General features: G+C 41.5%; 1 protein-coding gene across 1 annotated transcript; it reads right to left on the reverse strand.

Annotated features, from left to right (window-relative positions):
* Nucleotides 1-561: 561 nt before the first annotated feature.
* LOC311039635 (ring canal kelch homolog) lies at nucleotides 562-18,256 on the reverse strand (the record flags this gene model as incomplete). Its single annotated transcript, XM_084049572.1, has 10 exons — nucleotides 562-802; nucleotides 1,741-1,912; nucleotides 6,184-6,369; nucleotides 12,075-12,218; nucleotides 12,981-13,143; nucleotides 14,240-14,383; nucleotides 14,842-15,033; nucleotides 16,524-16,658; nucleotides 17,407-17,604; nucleotides 18,125-18,256. 10 exons carry the CDS (start codon nucleotides 18,254-18,256, stop codon nucleotides 562-564), a joined length of 1,707 nt encoding a protein of 568 aa, XP_083905698.1.
* Between the last annotated feature and the right edge of the window lie 739 nt (nucleotides 18,257-18,995).

Consider the following 18,995-nt stretch of genomic DNA (forward strand, 5'->3'; position numbering starts at 1 on the left):
TGTTGACAGTGAGACATGAATAAATATTAAGTTAACCACTTAAACCCCAGCATTCGAAAGCTGTCACTGAAAATAGCCGATCGACTAGCTCACAACCCACAACCCGTGTTGCGTCTCGTTGTGAGCTTGTTGATCGGCTATTTTCAGTGAAAGCTTTCCCCACAATAACAGAAAACAGAAAATACACTAGTGCACAGCCCTGTGGGACTCCGCTCAACCCTATGGGGTTTAAGGGGGTTAAACTAAGGCGACTGTCACGCTACAGTAGTGTACATCAGTGGTGCCAGGGACGTCAGGGCTCATGAATCCAAGAAAATGTAATTCCACTACCAATACGCACACATATTCCTCTGGAATGATCCAAAGTGAATATTGGAAAAACCGAAAGCTCCTTCATCATCATCATCAGCATCCTCATCATGACCAAATGAACTAGGACCATCACTATCAACAGGGCCCCTGTTTTTGAGGCCCCCCTCAAAGACCCCCCCCCCCCCCAGATATATATTTAAAAAATAATAATAATAATAATAAGATTTTCCTTTTTTTTTGTGTCCCCCCCTAGTTGGGGGCCCCTGGGCTGCAGCCCACCCTAGGCCAACGGTAAGCCCGGCCCTGACTATCAACCTCTTTGTCGTCGTCGTCATCATCATCATCAGCTGGAGTGCATGGGAAGTCATCCCTCAGCCTGAAAGAAACGCAGTTGAGAGCGTAGCGAGCACTGTGGCGAGCATTGGGCATCTGTCCCACGGTTTCCCAAGAGTCCGTCTCTTCACAGTAGCGCTCAATGCTGTTGGGAAACCTGCATGAAGAGGAACCAATAGCAATGAGAGAAATGTCTGTTGTGGACAAGTCACAATTATTACATAATCACAATTATTTGAGATAATCGCAATTACTGTATTTCGCATAATTGCCATAATGTTGAAAAATGTTAATACATTTTCAAAAATGTATTTTTAAAATGATTGTCGTTCCTATATGCATATTTATCCCATTAAGACCGGGAACGCATCTGTGTGTCATGTTTAGATTTATTTGGCTATTCAAAAATAGCAGATATACAAGCTCATAGTGTGGCACCGAGTGCCACGCTATGAGCTTGTAGATCTGCAATTTTTTTTTAAAAACGTGGCAAATGTTTGCAAATCTTTGACTATATACATATATTTTTAAAGCGAACATTTGTAACTCAAATCTTTGCTTCTGGGGATTCTACAAATGTCTTCCAAATCAATTTTTTGAAAAAACTTATGTTGCTATAATCAGTGGTTCTCAAATTTTTCATGTCAAGGACCCCCACAATGATAATATGTATTTGGCCGCAGGCCTCCATCTCAAAATATGTTCTTCCATAGACCCCCCAGAAGCAAAGATTTGAGTTAAAAATGTTATATATATTCAAAGATTTGCAGACATTTTCAGGATAAAAAAAATAAATAGCAGATCTACAAGCTCATAGCATGGCACTCGCTGCTGCACTATGAGCTGGTATATCTGCTATTTTTGAATGGCCAAAGAAATCTAAAAGTAACACGGATGCGTTCCCAGTCTTAATGGGTTACGTTATTTGTCATATCTACCCTGGGCAAAAAAAAAATTACGAAGCCAAAAAAGCCAAACAGACTTTTTGATTTACATGTCAGGGTTCAACGTCAAAAAAAAAATTCTGTCGTTAATCGCATTTATTTGTGTGACAATGAATCATCAGATGTCGACAGGCCTCCAGCAGTGTCTTACTCTTGGTAGGTGTACCAATTCCTTCCTCCTAGCACACAGATCTTTCCATCCACCACCACCACGCCAGGCTCACTGCGTGGCTCTCTCATGGGGGCACACACGCTCCACTGGTCGGTCTTGGGGTTGTAGCACTCCATTGTGTTTTCTGCCTTGTACTTGATATTTGTACCACCTATTTGATCAACAAGAATGAACAGGATAGTGACTGTCAGTGGGCCGTATTAGGTTCCCAAACTACAGTGAAGTTGAAGGGAGTCCATTATGGAACTAAGAGTGGTGGTCGAGAGTAACTAAACACATTTACTGAAGTACTGTGCTTAAAGTACAATTACTTGAATATTTCCAAAGGGTTAAACTAGGCTACTTTTTATTTCTACTCCACTACATCTCTTGGGCAAATATTTAACTTTTGACTCCACTACTAATTAGTTAAGAGCTTTATTTACTTTGCAGAATTAGATTAATACAAAACAAACACTAACTGATAAATTGTGTAATGTTTTAGGTTAAGCTATTCAGCAGCATATATTTTAACTATAATTTTCGCAATTCAGGGAAAATTGCAAAGTGTGGTTGCGCCGACGCCGGTCGCGGCCGCCGGGACTCGAGGAATACGCTGGGAGGAATACCGTCGGAGGCTGCACCAATTACATTGTCACGTCAGACGTCACTCCTGAGATCACTTGCGTTTCATTTTGAGAGGATTGATCCCCCCAAAATAATGTTTTTGCATCAAACGGTTACATTTTGCACATTTGTGGCGCCCCCTATGGATCAAAGTCGAAATGCTTTTGGGGATTTGTTGAGTAAACCACCCTTGACATGTGATTCAAATTTGGGATTGACTGGACGTTTTGTTCTTGATTTTTGGCATTTTTGGTAAAATGGGCCCCTCCCACTAACTTTGGAAGCAAATTACGGACAAAAAATGTGGATAAAATATGTGGGAGGAGGAACTAAAGGTGTGTTTTGAAGAAAATTCAAAATGGCGGAAAATCGATCCAGACGCAAATGGGCGTGGCCTATATGGGGAGTTGCGTCATGACCCAAGGAATCTAGAGGTAACGTTTTTTTTATTTTACGACCTACGGTTCAAAAGTTATAGGCCAAAAGGTACAGTGGGCTGTTATAGCGCCACCATGTGGCCGACTGGTGTAATCTTTTTTTAAATAATTTGGCAATAAACTATGAACCTTCCCTCAAAGTCTTGTAACTCTAGCCCTTACGATTTCCGAGACAAAAATACTTGAATGGGAGTTTTTTCATTTTCCCACTAAAGTGGATGGGGACATTTAATGCACTAATAAATCAATATCAATTAAACTATGTAACCAATCTCTTAGCAAAATACAAGTGCACGATTCCCGTTGAAGCCGGTCATTTTGACATACAGCACGAAATTGGGGGGAAAAAAACTGTGGGAGGAGTAGCGTGCCAAAATAAAGTTTATCTAGGAAGAATAAAGTTTACAGATTACTACAGTATAGTCTGGTTGCCCTATTCGGGCAACCACACTAATAAGAGTAAAGTGGGAAGATTACTATAGTCTGTTTGCCCTGTTAGGGCAACCACACTAATTAACAATCAACTCATTCAGTGCCAATGACGTGTAACACCTACATGTTTTCCAAAGCCCACTGTGCCAATGACATGTAACACGTCATACAGTATTTTCAGTGTTTACAGTAGATAGCGCTCTTTGCCTATGAGTGATCCTATGACTTCCGGAGAAGATAATACCCGGAAATAACGTGATCACAACATACCCAGCCCCGTCCGATCTAATGTTAAAGGATTTAGGAAGAAAAAATATTTTCTCAGCTTTCTCGTCGTCGTCCCCCCCCCCCCTTTACGATGGAAGCAGAGACACTCCTCAGTCTTTTGCGACACTCTGCGTGTCGATCACCCAGGAGCGAAATATTCTGTAAAAATGTTCAAATACGTCTGCACTGGCTGCAGAGTGTTCTGAAAAACTCTGGCAGTGAATGAGTCAATGTGATGAACATATAATCTATATCCCATCCCAATAAGATGATTGTGAAATGGGCCATTCTGCATAATGACTAATGAATAAATACTCTTATGTTTAGTTTGCAAGAATATGTTTATGCCAATATTTCTGCACTTTTACACAAGTAAACGTTTCAATACAGGACTTTTACTTGTAACAGCATATTTCTACATACTGGTATTGCTACTTTTACTCAAATAAAACACTGAGTACTTCTTCCACCACTGACTAAGAACAGGTATGATACCTATAAGGTAGATCTTTCCATTTAGAGTACAGACAGCTGGTTCATCACGGGGAATATGCATAGGAGTGACTTCTGTCCATACAGATGTTTCAGGGCTGTACTTGGCCACCAGGGCTGGATCTAGAAGGCCACCTAGGGCCCAGGAGGATGGACGGACGGACGGACGGACGGACGGACGGACAGACCAACACACACACACACACACACACACACACACACACACACACACACACACACACACACACACACACACACACACACACACACACACACAAATATTATTCAGGATAACACGTAATACCAAAGACATTTTCAGTTATTATGCTCAGGGTTCGATTTGCACAAATAACAGAACAAACTAGAAAAAGTGTACATCGGAGCGAATACAAGTCAGGTGGGCACTAGGGACATCTGGGCACCATATTTTTGGGACAACTGGGCACCTGGACATCTGGGCACCAGGCAGACCACAACTTGGCCAGTCTGCCCTGAAAAAGTCTAGTTTGCTTGCACTGGTAGTGATGCAGCTTGTCTTCTGAGACAAGCTGGAGCTGGATGGGGATTAAGCTTGCTTCATTATGCAGCAATTTCACCAGGAGGTACAGCTGCACGTTTCCACACTGTGCCTTTCGGTTCAGACGGTTATGCCAACCTTCAACATTGTTGTTGGTCTTGATGGCACGGTTGTAAACGCTCCAATGCTCTGGCTTCCACAGGCCATCATTCCAGTTATTGCGAATGTTTGAAACTCTGTTATAATGTACTTTTGACCTCAGTACTATTTTGGCAAATAAACTCTTATATTGTACTTTTGACGTTGTTGTGTCGTGTTTGGCGGTTTAAATAACAGTGGGTTAAATATCACTTACCAACAACAAAACAACATGCTATGTAACAAAGCAGCATGCTAACACGAATCCTAATGCAGGTGCCCACTCATCCAGGTGCCCACATGTCCCTGGTGCCCATTACATTACATTACATTACATTACATGTCCCTAATGCCCAGGCATTTCTTCCTCTGCCTTTTTGTTCAAAGCGAACCACTGCCGCAAACTTTAGATGCCAATCTTAGCCAGTCAGGATGGAATATGAAAAATCGGACAGATCCTTCTTGATCACATGACTAGGGAAATAATGTGTACCGATTTGCGTGATGTTTGGACAAAATATGTAGGAGAGGCCCGGACCACTGGCGTAGCAGTCCGGGCATCTAGGCTTAATGTAGCCTGACAGCGCGTTGCGGGTTCAAGTCCCGATCCCGAAGGCCTTTGCTGCGTGTCACACCCCATCTCTCTCCCCATTTCCCGTCAGCCTACTGTCCTATCAATAAAGGCATAAAAGCCCTTTTTTTTTAATAAAACATCTGTAGGAGAAATATCCAAAAATGTGTTTTGCTAAAATCGCCACCTGGTGGCACTATAAAAGGGTGATGTGGAGAATGCAGGGCAGAGGTTTTTCCTTGTCCTCTAGTAAGTGTGCATGCAAAGTTCCATGTCGATCGGTCTAGTTATAGGTAAAAATGCAAATTGTCCTGTTATAGCATCAGCATGAGACTGATTTGAAAAATCAGTCTCATCAGGAAAGTGCGTACAAAGTTTCATGGCAATTGCACACTGCGTTCATGATTTGAGGCATTTTGTTCAAAACAGACCACTCCTGCAAACTTTGGAGGCCAATCTTAGCCAATCAGGAGGATGAAATATTAGGATAAAAAAATCTTACAGATCCGTCTTGATCACATGACTATCGAGATAATGTGTACCGATTTGCGTGATGTTAGAACAAAATCTGTATGAGTAATATACAAAATGTGTTCAGGAAAAATCTGCCTCCTGGTGGCGCTATAACGGGCCAATGTGAAAGAAATGGGGCAGAGGTTCTGCTCTGGCATCCAGGGAGTGACTGTGTGCTCACTTTCACTTTGATCTGGCCAACGGTGCCAGAGATTAGCTGTTCACAGACGGACGGACACACACACGGACGGATAGGGTGCACAACAGTCTCGGCCACACCTTCGGCCTGGCGTAGACAACAACCACCTAAGCCCTATATATGTCGTCGTACAACAAATAGCATGATGGGGGTATCAAAAGCAGAGGCATGGAATCCCTCCCTCCAGCAAATTGAACCCTGATTACTCTTCAGCAGGCTGAAACGGCTGACGTGCAAACTTGTTCCATACCAATATAATAGAGCAGTCCATCTAGTGCGACCAGAGAAGGAATGGAATCAACGGATGGAGTGGAATGGACTGCCACCACGACACACTTGATGAGCTGCCAGGTGTTGGTGCTGGGGTGGTAGCGCTGCATGGAGTCCTTCCACGGGCCACCGACTGCATACACATATCCGTCCAGCATCACCAGGCCTAAGTGTATACATAAATAAACCTGATCATTACAACTGATGACCATGGCCATGTGCAATATGCAGCATCTCCTTGGGTAAACCAAGGCAACAACTCCTTTAGAGGTTATACCAAAAAGTAATATACCAAAAGTAATTTTAAATTCAACTTGAATTGAACTGCTGCAGTTCAAACCAAGCATCAGAATGGGCGAAAGGGTGATTTAAGTGACTTTGAACATGGCATGGTTGGTGATGCCAAACGGGCAGGTCTGATTATTTCAGAAACTGCTGATCTACTGACATTTTCATGCACAACAAAAAATCATTGAGTTGCAAATGTGATTAGGTTGATTACAAATTTGGATAATGAACAGTACCTGACTAATGTTTGTTGAATTGAAAGGTTACACACATTATATGACTTTAAAATGAATGCCATAGTGTGCTGATCTTACTCAAGCGAGTGCGGCGTGCTTCATTCATGGGAGCCATCTTCAACCATGAGTTATGGGCAACGTCATATCGCCACATCTCCCAACTGATGGGTGTTGATGGTGTTGACAAAGCTAATCCGGCAAAATACACAGTAGAGCCTATGGTGGGAGAAGAGCAGAATTAAAACGAGTTATGCCTTGATGATTGTCAAAGAAATAACGATTTTAATATGTATACACAACTTGAATGCTTATATCTATGTTATTGTGATGGTTCACTTGTCACTGTTGAACAAGGCCTGACCTGTGAACCTGACAATAGGTTGATACTCTTTTGCACCTTACTGTCTAATCTCATGTACACAGTATTCACCTTATTCTAATTCTATTCTCCAGGGCACCACCATTGCCTCTTACAGTGGGCGCCATTGAGTTTTTATCTATGTCCTGCTTCATTCCAAGGAAGTTTTTGAAAGGAAAGGACATACTTCCGTCCGTTCTCTAGATATATGACGTGACACTCACGGGTGGCAAATTAGCACCGGAAGTTAGATGAATTACATTGCAGTGGATGGAGCCGGCTGGAACAGCTCATGAACAAACATTATACAACAGGTAGTTCCGACCAAGCAATCTGATTGGTTGAAATAGCTTTCTAGCCGTGCTTCAAACCAGCATCATAGCACGGGCCTAATCACATTAATAAATCACTCCGCAGTGCAGTCCAGTCCGCACCTGATTAGACCATTATATGGCACAGCTGTGCTGTGAAGTCACTCTGTCCCACGGTAGGAAAACAAACAGACAGTAGCCTGACCCACCGCCGCCACCGGAGAACAAACAGCTATGCAAAATGGACTATGTTGTTAATTTGGTGGATTTACGGTTGATCAATGGTTAGAAGGTTATAAATATCCTCCTGTGTAAAGTAAAATGACTCCCATTTCGTTAACAGTCCAGTAGGCTATATGCTCCGTCGTACGACCGTGTCACGTGGCCAAAATAGCCGATCTACAAGTTCACAACGCGTCGCCATCGCGACGCGTTGTCAGCTTGTAGATCAGTTATTTTGGCCGCGTGACACGGTCGTACGACGGAGCATATAGCCTACTGGAATTCATTCCACTGCGCAAGCATTGATAGCTCAGCTGTGTTGATGAGACGGTGCCTCAAACTCAAAGCACTGCTACAGGGACTATTTAATGTCTCTCAGTCAAAAACTCTTCTCTTTACAGGGAAACGGACAATAGCGAAACATTTTTATTATTAATTGCCCCACAATATGAATACATTTGGATGTGTTTTGTTGGTAACTGTTGTATAATCGCAATATTACACTCGAGGGTGTGCTTTACCTTACATTATTGGCACTTCAGTGATGCTGGCGGAACTCGGCTGGCGCCTCGTTCCTGACCGCATCACTGTCGTGCCAATAATGACGGTAAAGCACACCCTCTCGTGTAATATTGCTTAATTATTTCTGAATGATTGAGACCATTGTAAAATAATCGCTTCAGGAAAATAAAAGAAAACATATCACACATTTTTTTCTGCTCTCTTGTTTTTCCATATACACTCTACATAGAGAGAGTAAGATTCTCACTGGGCAGCCAGACTGATTGACAGTCACTGATTGACAGCTGTCTGCCAATCAATCAGTCAACACCTGTTGACAGCTCACACACGTGCCCCCCCCCCCCCCCCCCCCCAATGCATTGTGAGCTTGTAGACATTCTTACTGTATGTTTTGTAATACTAATCAAAATCTACAAAGTGGTCCGGACCAGGCTAACAGCCAAGCTTAATTAATCCAGTGCCTTGTTCTTCAAGTTTTGTGATCTAGCTGTTAGTCCAATGACTCCAATCTTTAACCAATGACTTTTTGCACAGTTAATTCAACACATATGTTTGTTTATGCACTCGTTTTAATGACCCTGCATTCAAATAAAATGAAATACAATAAGATATAATCAATTTAATTACATTACTGAAATAATATATTTATTGTGACCATGAATCATAATTGTTTCACAATGACTCATGTGATATGTCATTGTCACTCTGTCAACACTATAGTTCACATTGTAGATGTTTGATAATATATTCGGGGTTTTTTTATTATAAAAAATGTCTCACATACATACAGTACGTACGTACATACATACATACATACATACATACATTTCAAATAATTATAGTGGAGTAAAAGTATGAGATGTAGTGGAGTAAAAGTAAAAGTATTGGAAATTGGAAATACTCGAGTAAAGTACAAATGCCTCAAAATTGTACTTAAATACAGTACTTGAGTACATGTACTTAATTACTTTATTAATTATTATTTGATTATTGATTATTATATTGATTTGATTATTATTACAAAACATACAGTAAGAAAATAGCCGATCTACAAGCTCACAATGCATCACAAATCAGGATTTGATGCATTGTGAGCTTGTAGATCTGCTATTTTCAAAAGATTTGTATACATTTGAAAACTTGAATTGGGACATTTTGTATAATGAGTACTTTTACTTTTGGTATTTTAAGTACATTTTGATGCAAATGCATTTATACTTTTACTCAAGTACATTTTGAATTCCGGACTTTTAATTGTAACTGAGTATTCTACATTGCAGTATTGAAAAATAATTTGCCCATGCATGTGGCCTGCAACACTGGGGGGGGGGGGGGGGGGGGGGGGGCTCACGTGTGTGAGCTGTCAAGAGGTGTTGACTGATTGGCAGACAGCTGTCAATCAGGGACTGTCAATGTCAATCAGTCTGGCTGCCCAGTGAGAATCTTCTCTCTCTGCTCTTTGGATACCTACGTAAATACATTTATGTAGAGTGTTACATGGAAAAACAAGAGAGCAGAAAAAAATGTGTGATAGGTTTTCTTTTATTTTCCTGAAGCGACTATTTTACAATGGTCTCAATTGTTCAGAAATAATGTTTGTACATGAGCTGCTCCAGCCGGCTCCATCCACTGCAATGTAATTCATCTAACTTCCGGTGCGAGTTTGCCACCCGTGAGTGTCACGTCATATATCTAGAGAACGGACAGAAGTATGTAGTATCTTTGGAGTCTCTGACACCACATATTTTCAGATGGGGGTCTGTGACTCTGCGGACAAATACATATTAATCTGGGGGTCCTTGACATGAAGAAATATGGGAACCGCTGGTTTAAAAAGCATTAGAAAGCAAGTCTAATTAAGTAACTACACTTAAAGAAAAGCTCCAAATTGTTTATTATATGTAAACATGGCAACGCTGGTAAACAGGAAACTCATTGATATGGGGCTCCCCACCTCCCTAGCCTCGTTCCCAGCCTCACTCATCCATAGATATAGAAACCTAGATACCTCATTGGCCTCTGCAGTTCATTGTAGCGACTGGTATCTCAATACAAGACTCTTCCGCAGGGCTGTTTGACTACTGATCAATCACATCGCGTTAACTACTGGCCAATCACAGCGCGTCTAACTGACTAGTTGCTGCGCGGCTGCCTCTTAAGAAAAGACCCGCCCCACCTGCCTCTGATCGGCCTACCGAACGCCCCCTTCTGTGACGCACACGGAAGTTTCCAGCTTGCCCAAGCCTTATATGGGATAGCCCTGCGGAACAAGGAAGCGCGCCCGAGATACGAACGCTTCAGAGCCGAAGGAGGCGTCTACCTTTATATGTCTATGCACTCATCTGCGAAGAGAAGAGCCTGGTCACGACCTAAAGCAGAGAGTGTCTATAGGGCAGCACTTCCGTCGTACGTGTTTCCCCCGGAAACTATCTTTTCTATCCTAAACTATCACAACACTCGTTTAATTCACAGAGAATGTAAACAGATTTGTAAAGCATCAACGTAATTTCCTTGGGCGGTACTTCCGACAAATTTAACCACTTCCGGTTGTCACTTCCCAGACAACCAACAGCCCAGGTCTTGCCCAGCGTGCCACCTCCACTCCCCTACCTGGCCACTCCCGAAGTGGGCATGGCGAGGCCCACAGTGGGAGTTTCCAGGAATAAGGTGAATATGCCTGCTGCCAATATGGACCAAGGGGCAAGTCTTAGATATTTACGATGAGGCCGACAAAATGGCCAGAGTGGCGCTGTTTTACCCTGCGCCGACCTGCGGTGTCAGAAAGAATTTATTTTAACGCGAGTGAATGGGTTTTTTGACAAACTTTAGACTAGATTTTCTTACTGTAATAAAATTTTTCATAAATTCTATATGCTTCCAGTCGCTAGTTTAAAGTCTCCTTTCAATCATCAGGATATGCGTTTTGCTAAATTATGGTCCTATTTATTTTAAAATTGACGATAAAGTAGGCTATTCTCTAGGAGGGGCGGGATGATTTGATTGACAAGCTACACAACCAATAGAATTCATTCCCCCCCCCCCCCCCCCCCCCCCCCCCCCCCCGATGGCGGACCTACAGTCGTGGAACAATCGGCTTCATTTTCGGTCTGCAGAAAGCAGCGGAGTGGCTTTGTCCATCTCATTTATACAGTCTAATATATGGACCTACCGAAGTGTCACCACCTCACATCTAATGTCCAACCTCTACTGTACCTGCTGGTTTATGCTATGTGCATATGCAGATATCTTTGCCAAGCCAGGACAGGTCCAGTGTACTGTGACATAAGCTGCCAGGTGGGCTATATTCTGTAGCTACTTCAATGCCTAAATTGTAAATTCACTTGCACCCAACTGAATTTGCAGTGCAAGAATTCAGCGGCAAAACAGTAGGATCCATTACAGGCAATGGTGGGCAGTAACATAACAAGTACATTTAATTGAACTTAAGTATATTTGTACGTTTTTTTTAAAATATATTTTTATATTTATTTTATATTTTATATATTTTTATATTTATTTCTATTACAAAATAGAAATATTGTACTTTTGACTGGACTACATTAAGGGACTCTTGGGACTCCAAATGACAATACATTTTAAATATAGTGAAAAAAGCCAATCAAGAATCCCCATTAGTCACAGTGAGCTTCTGATCAACTATTTTCACAATATAGCATAACTTCAATATATAAAAAAACAAATGACATATTTAATAATTTTACACTTTCAAACTATTTTTTAAATAGTGGAAATAGCAGATCTACAAGCTCTCAACGTGTTGCATAGATTTGCCATTTCCACATTTTTGGAAAAATGTATGAACATGTTTCCACATGGAAATGATTATGATGATAATGCAAAAATAGATATTGGGTTATTTCAAATAATTGCCATTAAGCGATTATGTAATAATTGTGACAGGCCGTCTCCTCACCTGACATCACCACAGAAGAACTTTGGGACGCCAAGAAGAAGGGCACACGTCCCAGAGTCTTCCACTGTTTGGTAAGGAGATCAAAGCTCTTCATCTTGTCAGAGACGACAATGTCACGAGTTTGTCCTCCAATCATCACGATCACTTCAACAAGTGGGGGGGGGGATTGAAACCAAATTAGGGTTCCCACACACATGTTTAACAATTCATATTCAAAACTTTAATTTTTTTCATAGCTTTTCCAAAAGTATTTTATTGCATTCCTAGGCCTGCAGCAATCATACGGTGCAATACTGAGGCTCTTACACCTGTGTGCTACCAATGTACCTAGACAGACACGAGCGAGGGTGTCATGTGACAATCAACAGATCTACAAGTGAACAGCGTGTCACGGTGCAACATGTTGTTGTAGATCTATCTAAATTCCAGGAATGTCATGACTGTGGGAACCTCGAACCAAATGTATTTAACCACTTGAAGCATTAGCCAAAAATAGCAGATCTGATCTACAAGCTTGTCATCTTTTCAACCACCAAGATTGTCACCAATCCAAAAATAGCCAGAGTTTGTAGATCTACAAGCTCACATATTAGTAGTAAGACAAAGGGCTGAAGTGGACACAGTCGTCAGGTGAAATGTTCTGACAGCCCAAATTAGCAGTCACTGAATTAATCCAGCAAAAAACAAATCGTTATACATTTGGTCTTCTACGAAAGCACAAAAATCTAAATCAAAGATTGAATTGTACAATTAAAAAAATTAAATCATGATGCAATTATTCTTAGCAAATTAAACACATATTTTGTATAGCACGGTATGTTTCTGTACAGCCAGAAAAAAAACTTGATGTATTTTTTTCATTTTGCACCACCATCAGTTGCAACATGCATGTGTGAGGCAGGATACCTGTGGTCCTGCCTGGGCGTGTCGTACCGCAGGGCTTGGCCAGGTTCTTGGCCTCAGAGATGAACCTCTGGCAGCCTGTGTGTTCCTTCAGCACATCCAGAGACTCACTCACAGTGTGGCGGTAGGACGGGCTGATGAGAGGCAGACGGATCTGCTCTAGCACCTTACAGAGCACATAGAACGCTAGTTATTGACTAGTCCAACTGGATATTATTGGGTGAACAACATTATGCAATAATTATGCATTTCATAGTACCAGCAAATACCATGTATACAGGTAGACCATGTCAAGCATGTATTGGACAGTGGGCACTGCTTTATTGTCACATCACAGGTTTACAGAAGTAAAAAAGTGGGTGAAATTGTGCATAGCTCAATCTCAAAGTGCTACAGGGTTTAAAAACATGGAATAAAAACAACAAAGGCAACCAAACAATGACATGGGACCCGAATGTTGTTGTTAACTCATCTTAAAGAATCTGAAAATGACAGTTGTTGTAAGGGCATAAAACCCTTTTTGTTATTCTCATTCTCATTTGATATTATTCAAATAAAAGGGACTTATTGAGAAACATGTGTTTTTCTTTACAAATCAAGACAATAGCCTAAATGAAAAAAAGGACGTTTTAAAAATATATATTGTATCGAATCGAATCGTGACCTTATAATCGAAAGTCGAATCGAATCGTGGATTAGGCGTATCGTGACACCACTAAGCAGTTGTGGAAAATCGCTTGTAGTGCGTTTGGTGTGTGTACATAGACATCGGTTGCTAGTGAGGCGACTGCGTCTGAGCCGTTCCATCCGACCCTCCAGCCCAAATGGTTGGCCTTGTTCAGCCTGAGCAAATCAGAACACGTCCGTCCGCCCGTCGTCCGACTCTCTCACATTTGCCAAGCGCGAACCAGAACCAGAAGAATTAATTGGGACAGCAAACACCAAGAGAGGAGAGAGTCTGTTTATGCAGGAGCAACCTTTACTTAAACCCCAGCATCTGTATTCTGGGAAACCATTCGTAGAAAATAGCAGATCGACAAGCTTACAATGCGTCGCAAGCTATTTTCAGCGAAGATATTTAATGTAGGGTGAAAAATACACACACAATACACTAGCATAGTGCTGAGGGACTCCGCTCAACAACGGATGGGATTTAACACCTTATAACACCAAACATCTCCAAATCTGATCTCCCATCCCAGTCTCTAATAGTCAGCACAACTCAGTTTGGTCTGCAGGGGCCTTTATTAGAGATAACTGACCTTTTCAATGCTCTGCCTACGGATAGGATCCTTGTCTAACCATAACATGGCTGCCTCAAACGCCATGTCCTCCTTGAGCACGTTGAGATGGTCACTGGCGAGAATCTTTGTCAGTCTTTCCATCGAGAGAGAGAGGAACTCTTCCTACGGGTAGAAATAAATACACTAGATTTGCTCACCGTTTCAGTTCTCAACAATTTCAGGATTCAAAAACAGCCGAGAGATTGGCTATTTGTCTGTTCATCGGACGAGAAGTATAGGGCTTAAGTGCTTAATATTGAAAAACACAAGAGTACTGTATGTGCGTGTGCATGTGTATGTGTGTGTGTGTGTGTGTGTGTGTGTGTGTGTGTGTGTGTGTGTGTGTGTGTGTGTGTGTGTGTGTGTGTGTACAAGTGAAGTGCTCATTGGTGATAGATGGTTTGTACAGTGAAATGGGCTTGTGACTGTAGCTCATTAATATTATATTCAATCACTGAAAGTTTCAACCCAGGTCTGGGTGAGTTGTGGTGGTTAAAAGGTTGAGCGATAGTAATAAAACAAAGTTTTAGGAGATAGAGCCAACAAAAGACATACAAACTTATGATCCCTCAATCACTGACCTGCTGATAGACGATACTGAAATGTTCCAAGACGTAATCCATGCTGTGTTTCTCCAACATTTTACAGGAGTGCGCATCAGCGAAGCAGTAAATCCCCACACAGTTGTTTGCGTCCATGTGACACTCCATGTACCTGCAGCAGGCCTCTCGAACAGCCGCGACATCCCACAAGTTTGACGCTGTCAGCAGGGCCTAGACCAAATGAACAAAAATGTTTGTTTAATAACCCATTAAGACTAGGGCTGTCAGTTTTCCTCTATAATCCCATTCGAATTTCAATGCTCGAATATATTCGAATATTTTATATACTATATAATTATATAAAGTAATTCATAGTTGTACAATAATGAACACCCGTGACGTGCACACTAACAAATGCTATAATAACAGGCTAAACAAAATAGTGAAACCAACTATATTAGTTAAGGATTATGGCTATAATCTACGTTCATTTTCTGTTATTTTTATGAGAGGAGAATATATTGGGGCTCTCTCTCGTTTGTGACCCGTCACCGCTTTATGTCTGTGCGTTTCTGCCTCGTGCCTGTTTTTGCTTCGGATTAGAACAGTGTCGCGCAGGGAACACAGCTGACAAGCACACACCGTTGCAACAGCGATGCGCAGTGTTGCCAGATGGGAAATGTTAAATTATCGCACTGGAGGTTTAAAATTATCATATTTAAAAGAACACTATGGTACACTGCCAAAAAAAATGCGTATTTATTGTAAGAAACAACCTTGTTTGAGACTCGAGAAAAACACATCACATATGCTGCGTGGAAGCAGGCAACTTCCTGGACCTTACACAAATAAAAGCCTAGAACTGGACTGGAAAGACGCGATCTGTGTTTTTAATGCCTCCAAGTACAGCTCTAGGGTCAGATTTACTTACTAGACTTATTTTGAAAAGCCAAACCTGATCCCAAATCAGCAGCCTGGGAATTTAATAAATTCACACACTTTTTTGTGGTATGGCGATTATCATACATCTCGCAACACTGGCAACGCGTTGTGGGCTTGCAGATCGGCTGAGGCGGAGCATGTCGAGGGGACCGGGACGGAGAGAAGCAGAGAAGATGGACAATGTTACATAAAAACTTTTGCTGTTGTCATATTTATTAAAGTTTCTTAAATGTAACTTCCAAGTGAAGTTTTGGGGGGAAACTTTAAGGGCTGAACCAACGTGGTGTGTCTCAACGTGACTAGAGTCAGACACACACACACACACACACACACACACACACACACACACACACACACATACACACACACACACACACACACACACACAGGCGTGTGGCCGAGCGACATTCTTTCTGTGTGCAGTGCAACTTTATTGTTAATCATGTGTGACATGATGAAAGCATTTGTTTTCGGATTGGTAGGTCAGGGAAAAAAAGGTTATGTAGGACAAAAACGGGGACAACGAATAAGGTTCATGATAATACATAACATTACATTACAGTCATTTAGCACTCGCTTTTATCCAAGGCGACTTACAATGAGTGCATTCAACAAAGGTAGGCAACAAAAAACTACTAATCACCAGAAGTCTTAAGTGCATTCTCTTCTCAAACAAGCAAATAAGAGCATACCTAGCGCAAAGGTAAAAGTGCAATTTGTCGTGTAGATCGACCAGAAGGACCTCTGAGCGACGGGGCAACCAGTCACCTCGACATTACCTGCACATTTGCCGCGGAGATGGACACCTTTGATGTGTAGGCGTAGTTCACCAACAAACCAATGGTCTGAGGTTCTACTCCGCTGATGGTTACCCTTTCCTGTGTGGACTCCTTCATGCCAGATGTAAACATGGCCTGTGCAGGTTGAAAGGGTGAATGGTTGGCTTGGAGTGTTCATAGTTATACCTTTAAAGGACCCCCAGGTTTGTACACTATACATATTGTATTATTTTAACTCAGAGACTGTATAATGGTTCCATTTGTTCAGTCTCTGAGTTAAGGAACTGCAATTCATCAAGGACCCCTGGGAGACCCGGGAGGCCGGGACCCAACATTGAGAACCACTGGTTTCTTATTTACATTGTGTCAACAATTAATTGTCTCCGCCAGGAGACTATGTTTTCACTTTCCGCCCCCCCCCCCCCCCCCCCTCGGCCAAGCTAACATTGGTCAAGCCTCACGTGACACGTGACAATACGTTGAAAGAGTGTGCTCAGATTGGCTAGTGAGACGCATGACGTATAGCGGCCTTTAAATAGATGTGTCACTTTGAAAGAGTCTTGGTCTCTTTCAAAGTGAGGTAAGACAGGAATAATCACAAAATGGCTGAGAAATGGCGGAGCAATACATTATGTAGACACACTGGTGTCATCACAATACGTAATATAAATAGCTTAGACAGGATTAATCAAGAACAGTACATTCCAGTACAAACTGATATCACAGTTGATGACAGTTGATAGCACGGTTCTGCTGGCGGAGACTTGTGCTCCGAGGAGCACATTTTCTAATTGATCTTCGGTTCACTTGAAAGCCAAGGCAGAATTAAATGCCATTCCCTAAGCAACAGCAGCAGGTCAATAACTGTCGTGTGTAATGTTACCTCAAAGTAAGGGCTGAAGGAGGCCAGTACGTAACGATGGCAGGGGAACTCCTGTCCCTCACAGCACAGGATCAAGTCACACAAGGCACTGTTGAGGCGCAGCCTGTTCAGGCCCTCTAACACCCTTTTGGGATGGTTGGGTTCCTCAAACAACTTAGCATCCAGTGAGGGTAGTAGAAGTGCACTGGTGCCGTCCTCCTGAAGTGCAACGGCAACATCCAGAGGGAGATTTATATTATCAGACAAAAAAAACAACTGGGAATATTTTGCTGATCATCTGGTAATGGTGGCTTTGAAACTGTCCTTGTATACCTTGTGAAATGTAATATTTTCCCTTGTGTATTAGTCCCTCAATGACAGTTTAAAGGGGCAGTTCACATATTGTGCACTGAGTTGAGGACATAATACATTGTTATGTTGTAAGTGTGTTTTGAGTTTTTTTTTTAATTAATTTTGAATACGTTTTCCACCTGTGTGACATCACAGAGGTGAATGCCAGTACTTCCTGGACTTCAATGGACTACAGTATGGCACCAAATATCACAAGGGGTGGCACGAGGCCATGTCCAAATTCTAAACATCAATCCAAAACTTGCTTTTTCATCCACTTTCATCCTGCCTGGCATTCCTATTTTGGGCATGTCATGTTGTCAAAAATACTGTATCGTATTCAACGGTTTTGCAAAAACAAAAAGTTCAAATAGTAAAACAAACTCACATGGTCAGTGTCCAGTCTCATTCTCTTCTCATCCGGTGGTGATGCACTCCTGCAGGCAGCAGTCGCGATGTTGTCAGCCATGGCTGAGGCGAGGTGTGGTGCAGTGGGCCACGTCTGCACAACACACAGCATTACTGTTACATCTGGTTACACCACTGTTTGCCAAACAGTGGGTCGGGACCCATTGCCGACACATTTTATAAATAATGATAATAATAAAATTAAAAATGATATATATATATATATATATATATATATATATATATATATATATATATATATATATATATAGACCAATTATTTGTTTACTAACATTGGGACTGGACGCACAGGTGATTATTTCAAGCAATCAATTCCCAACCTGTTGTTTCCGTCTTGTGTGTTGGCTAGTGAGGCGCGTCCTAGCCATAGAGGTATAATATAACGGTCCTAGCGAGACCTGATAGAATATATATATATATATATATATATATATATATATATATATATATATATATATATATATACACATACATACATACATACATACATACATACATACATACATACATACATACATAAAGGTTAAAATCTAGAAATATTTCATGGTTTGCTGATGGGCTGGTGTTGATTAAATGATTACTAACAGCCGTTGTGTTGTTGATTATGTTGTAGGCCTACTTGTAAATACTTGCACCTGTTTTATTGCAAACTATCCTAAAACAACTGATTCAGTTCAACCATTTCCTCCACATTCATTTATTTACTTGTTTATGTCTTAAAAATATCTAAAAAGCAGATTAATGACCATGATCCACTGAGGAACACAGGGAACTGAATTCCGACAGAATATGACACAGACAGGATTAAAACACTTATCTATTGAAAAATA

This window comes from Gymnoscopelus microlampas, assembly GCF_963454915.1.
Source record: "Gymnoscopelus microlampas genome assembly, chromosome: 23".
Classification (NCBI taxonomy): Eukaryota; Metazoa; Chordata; class Actinopteri; order Myctophiformes; family Myctophidae; genus Gymnoscopelus; species Gymnoscopelus microlampas.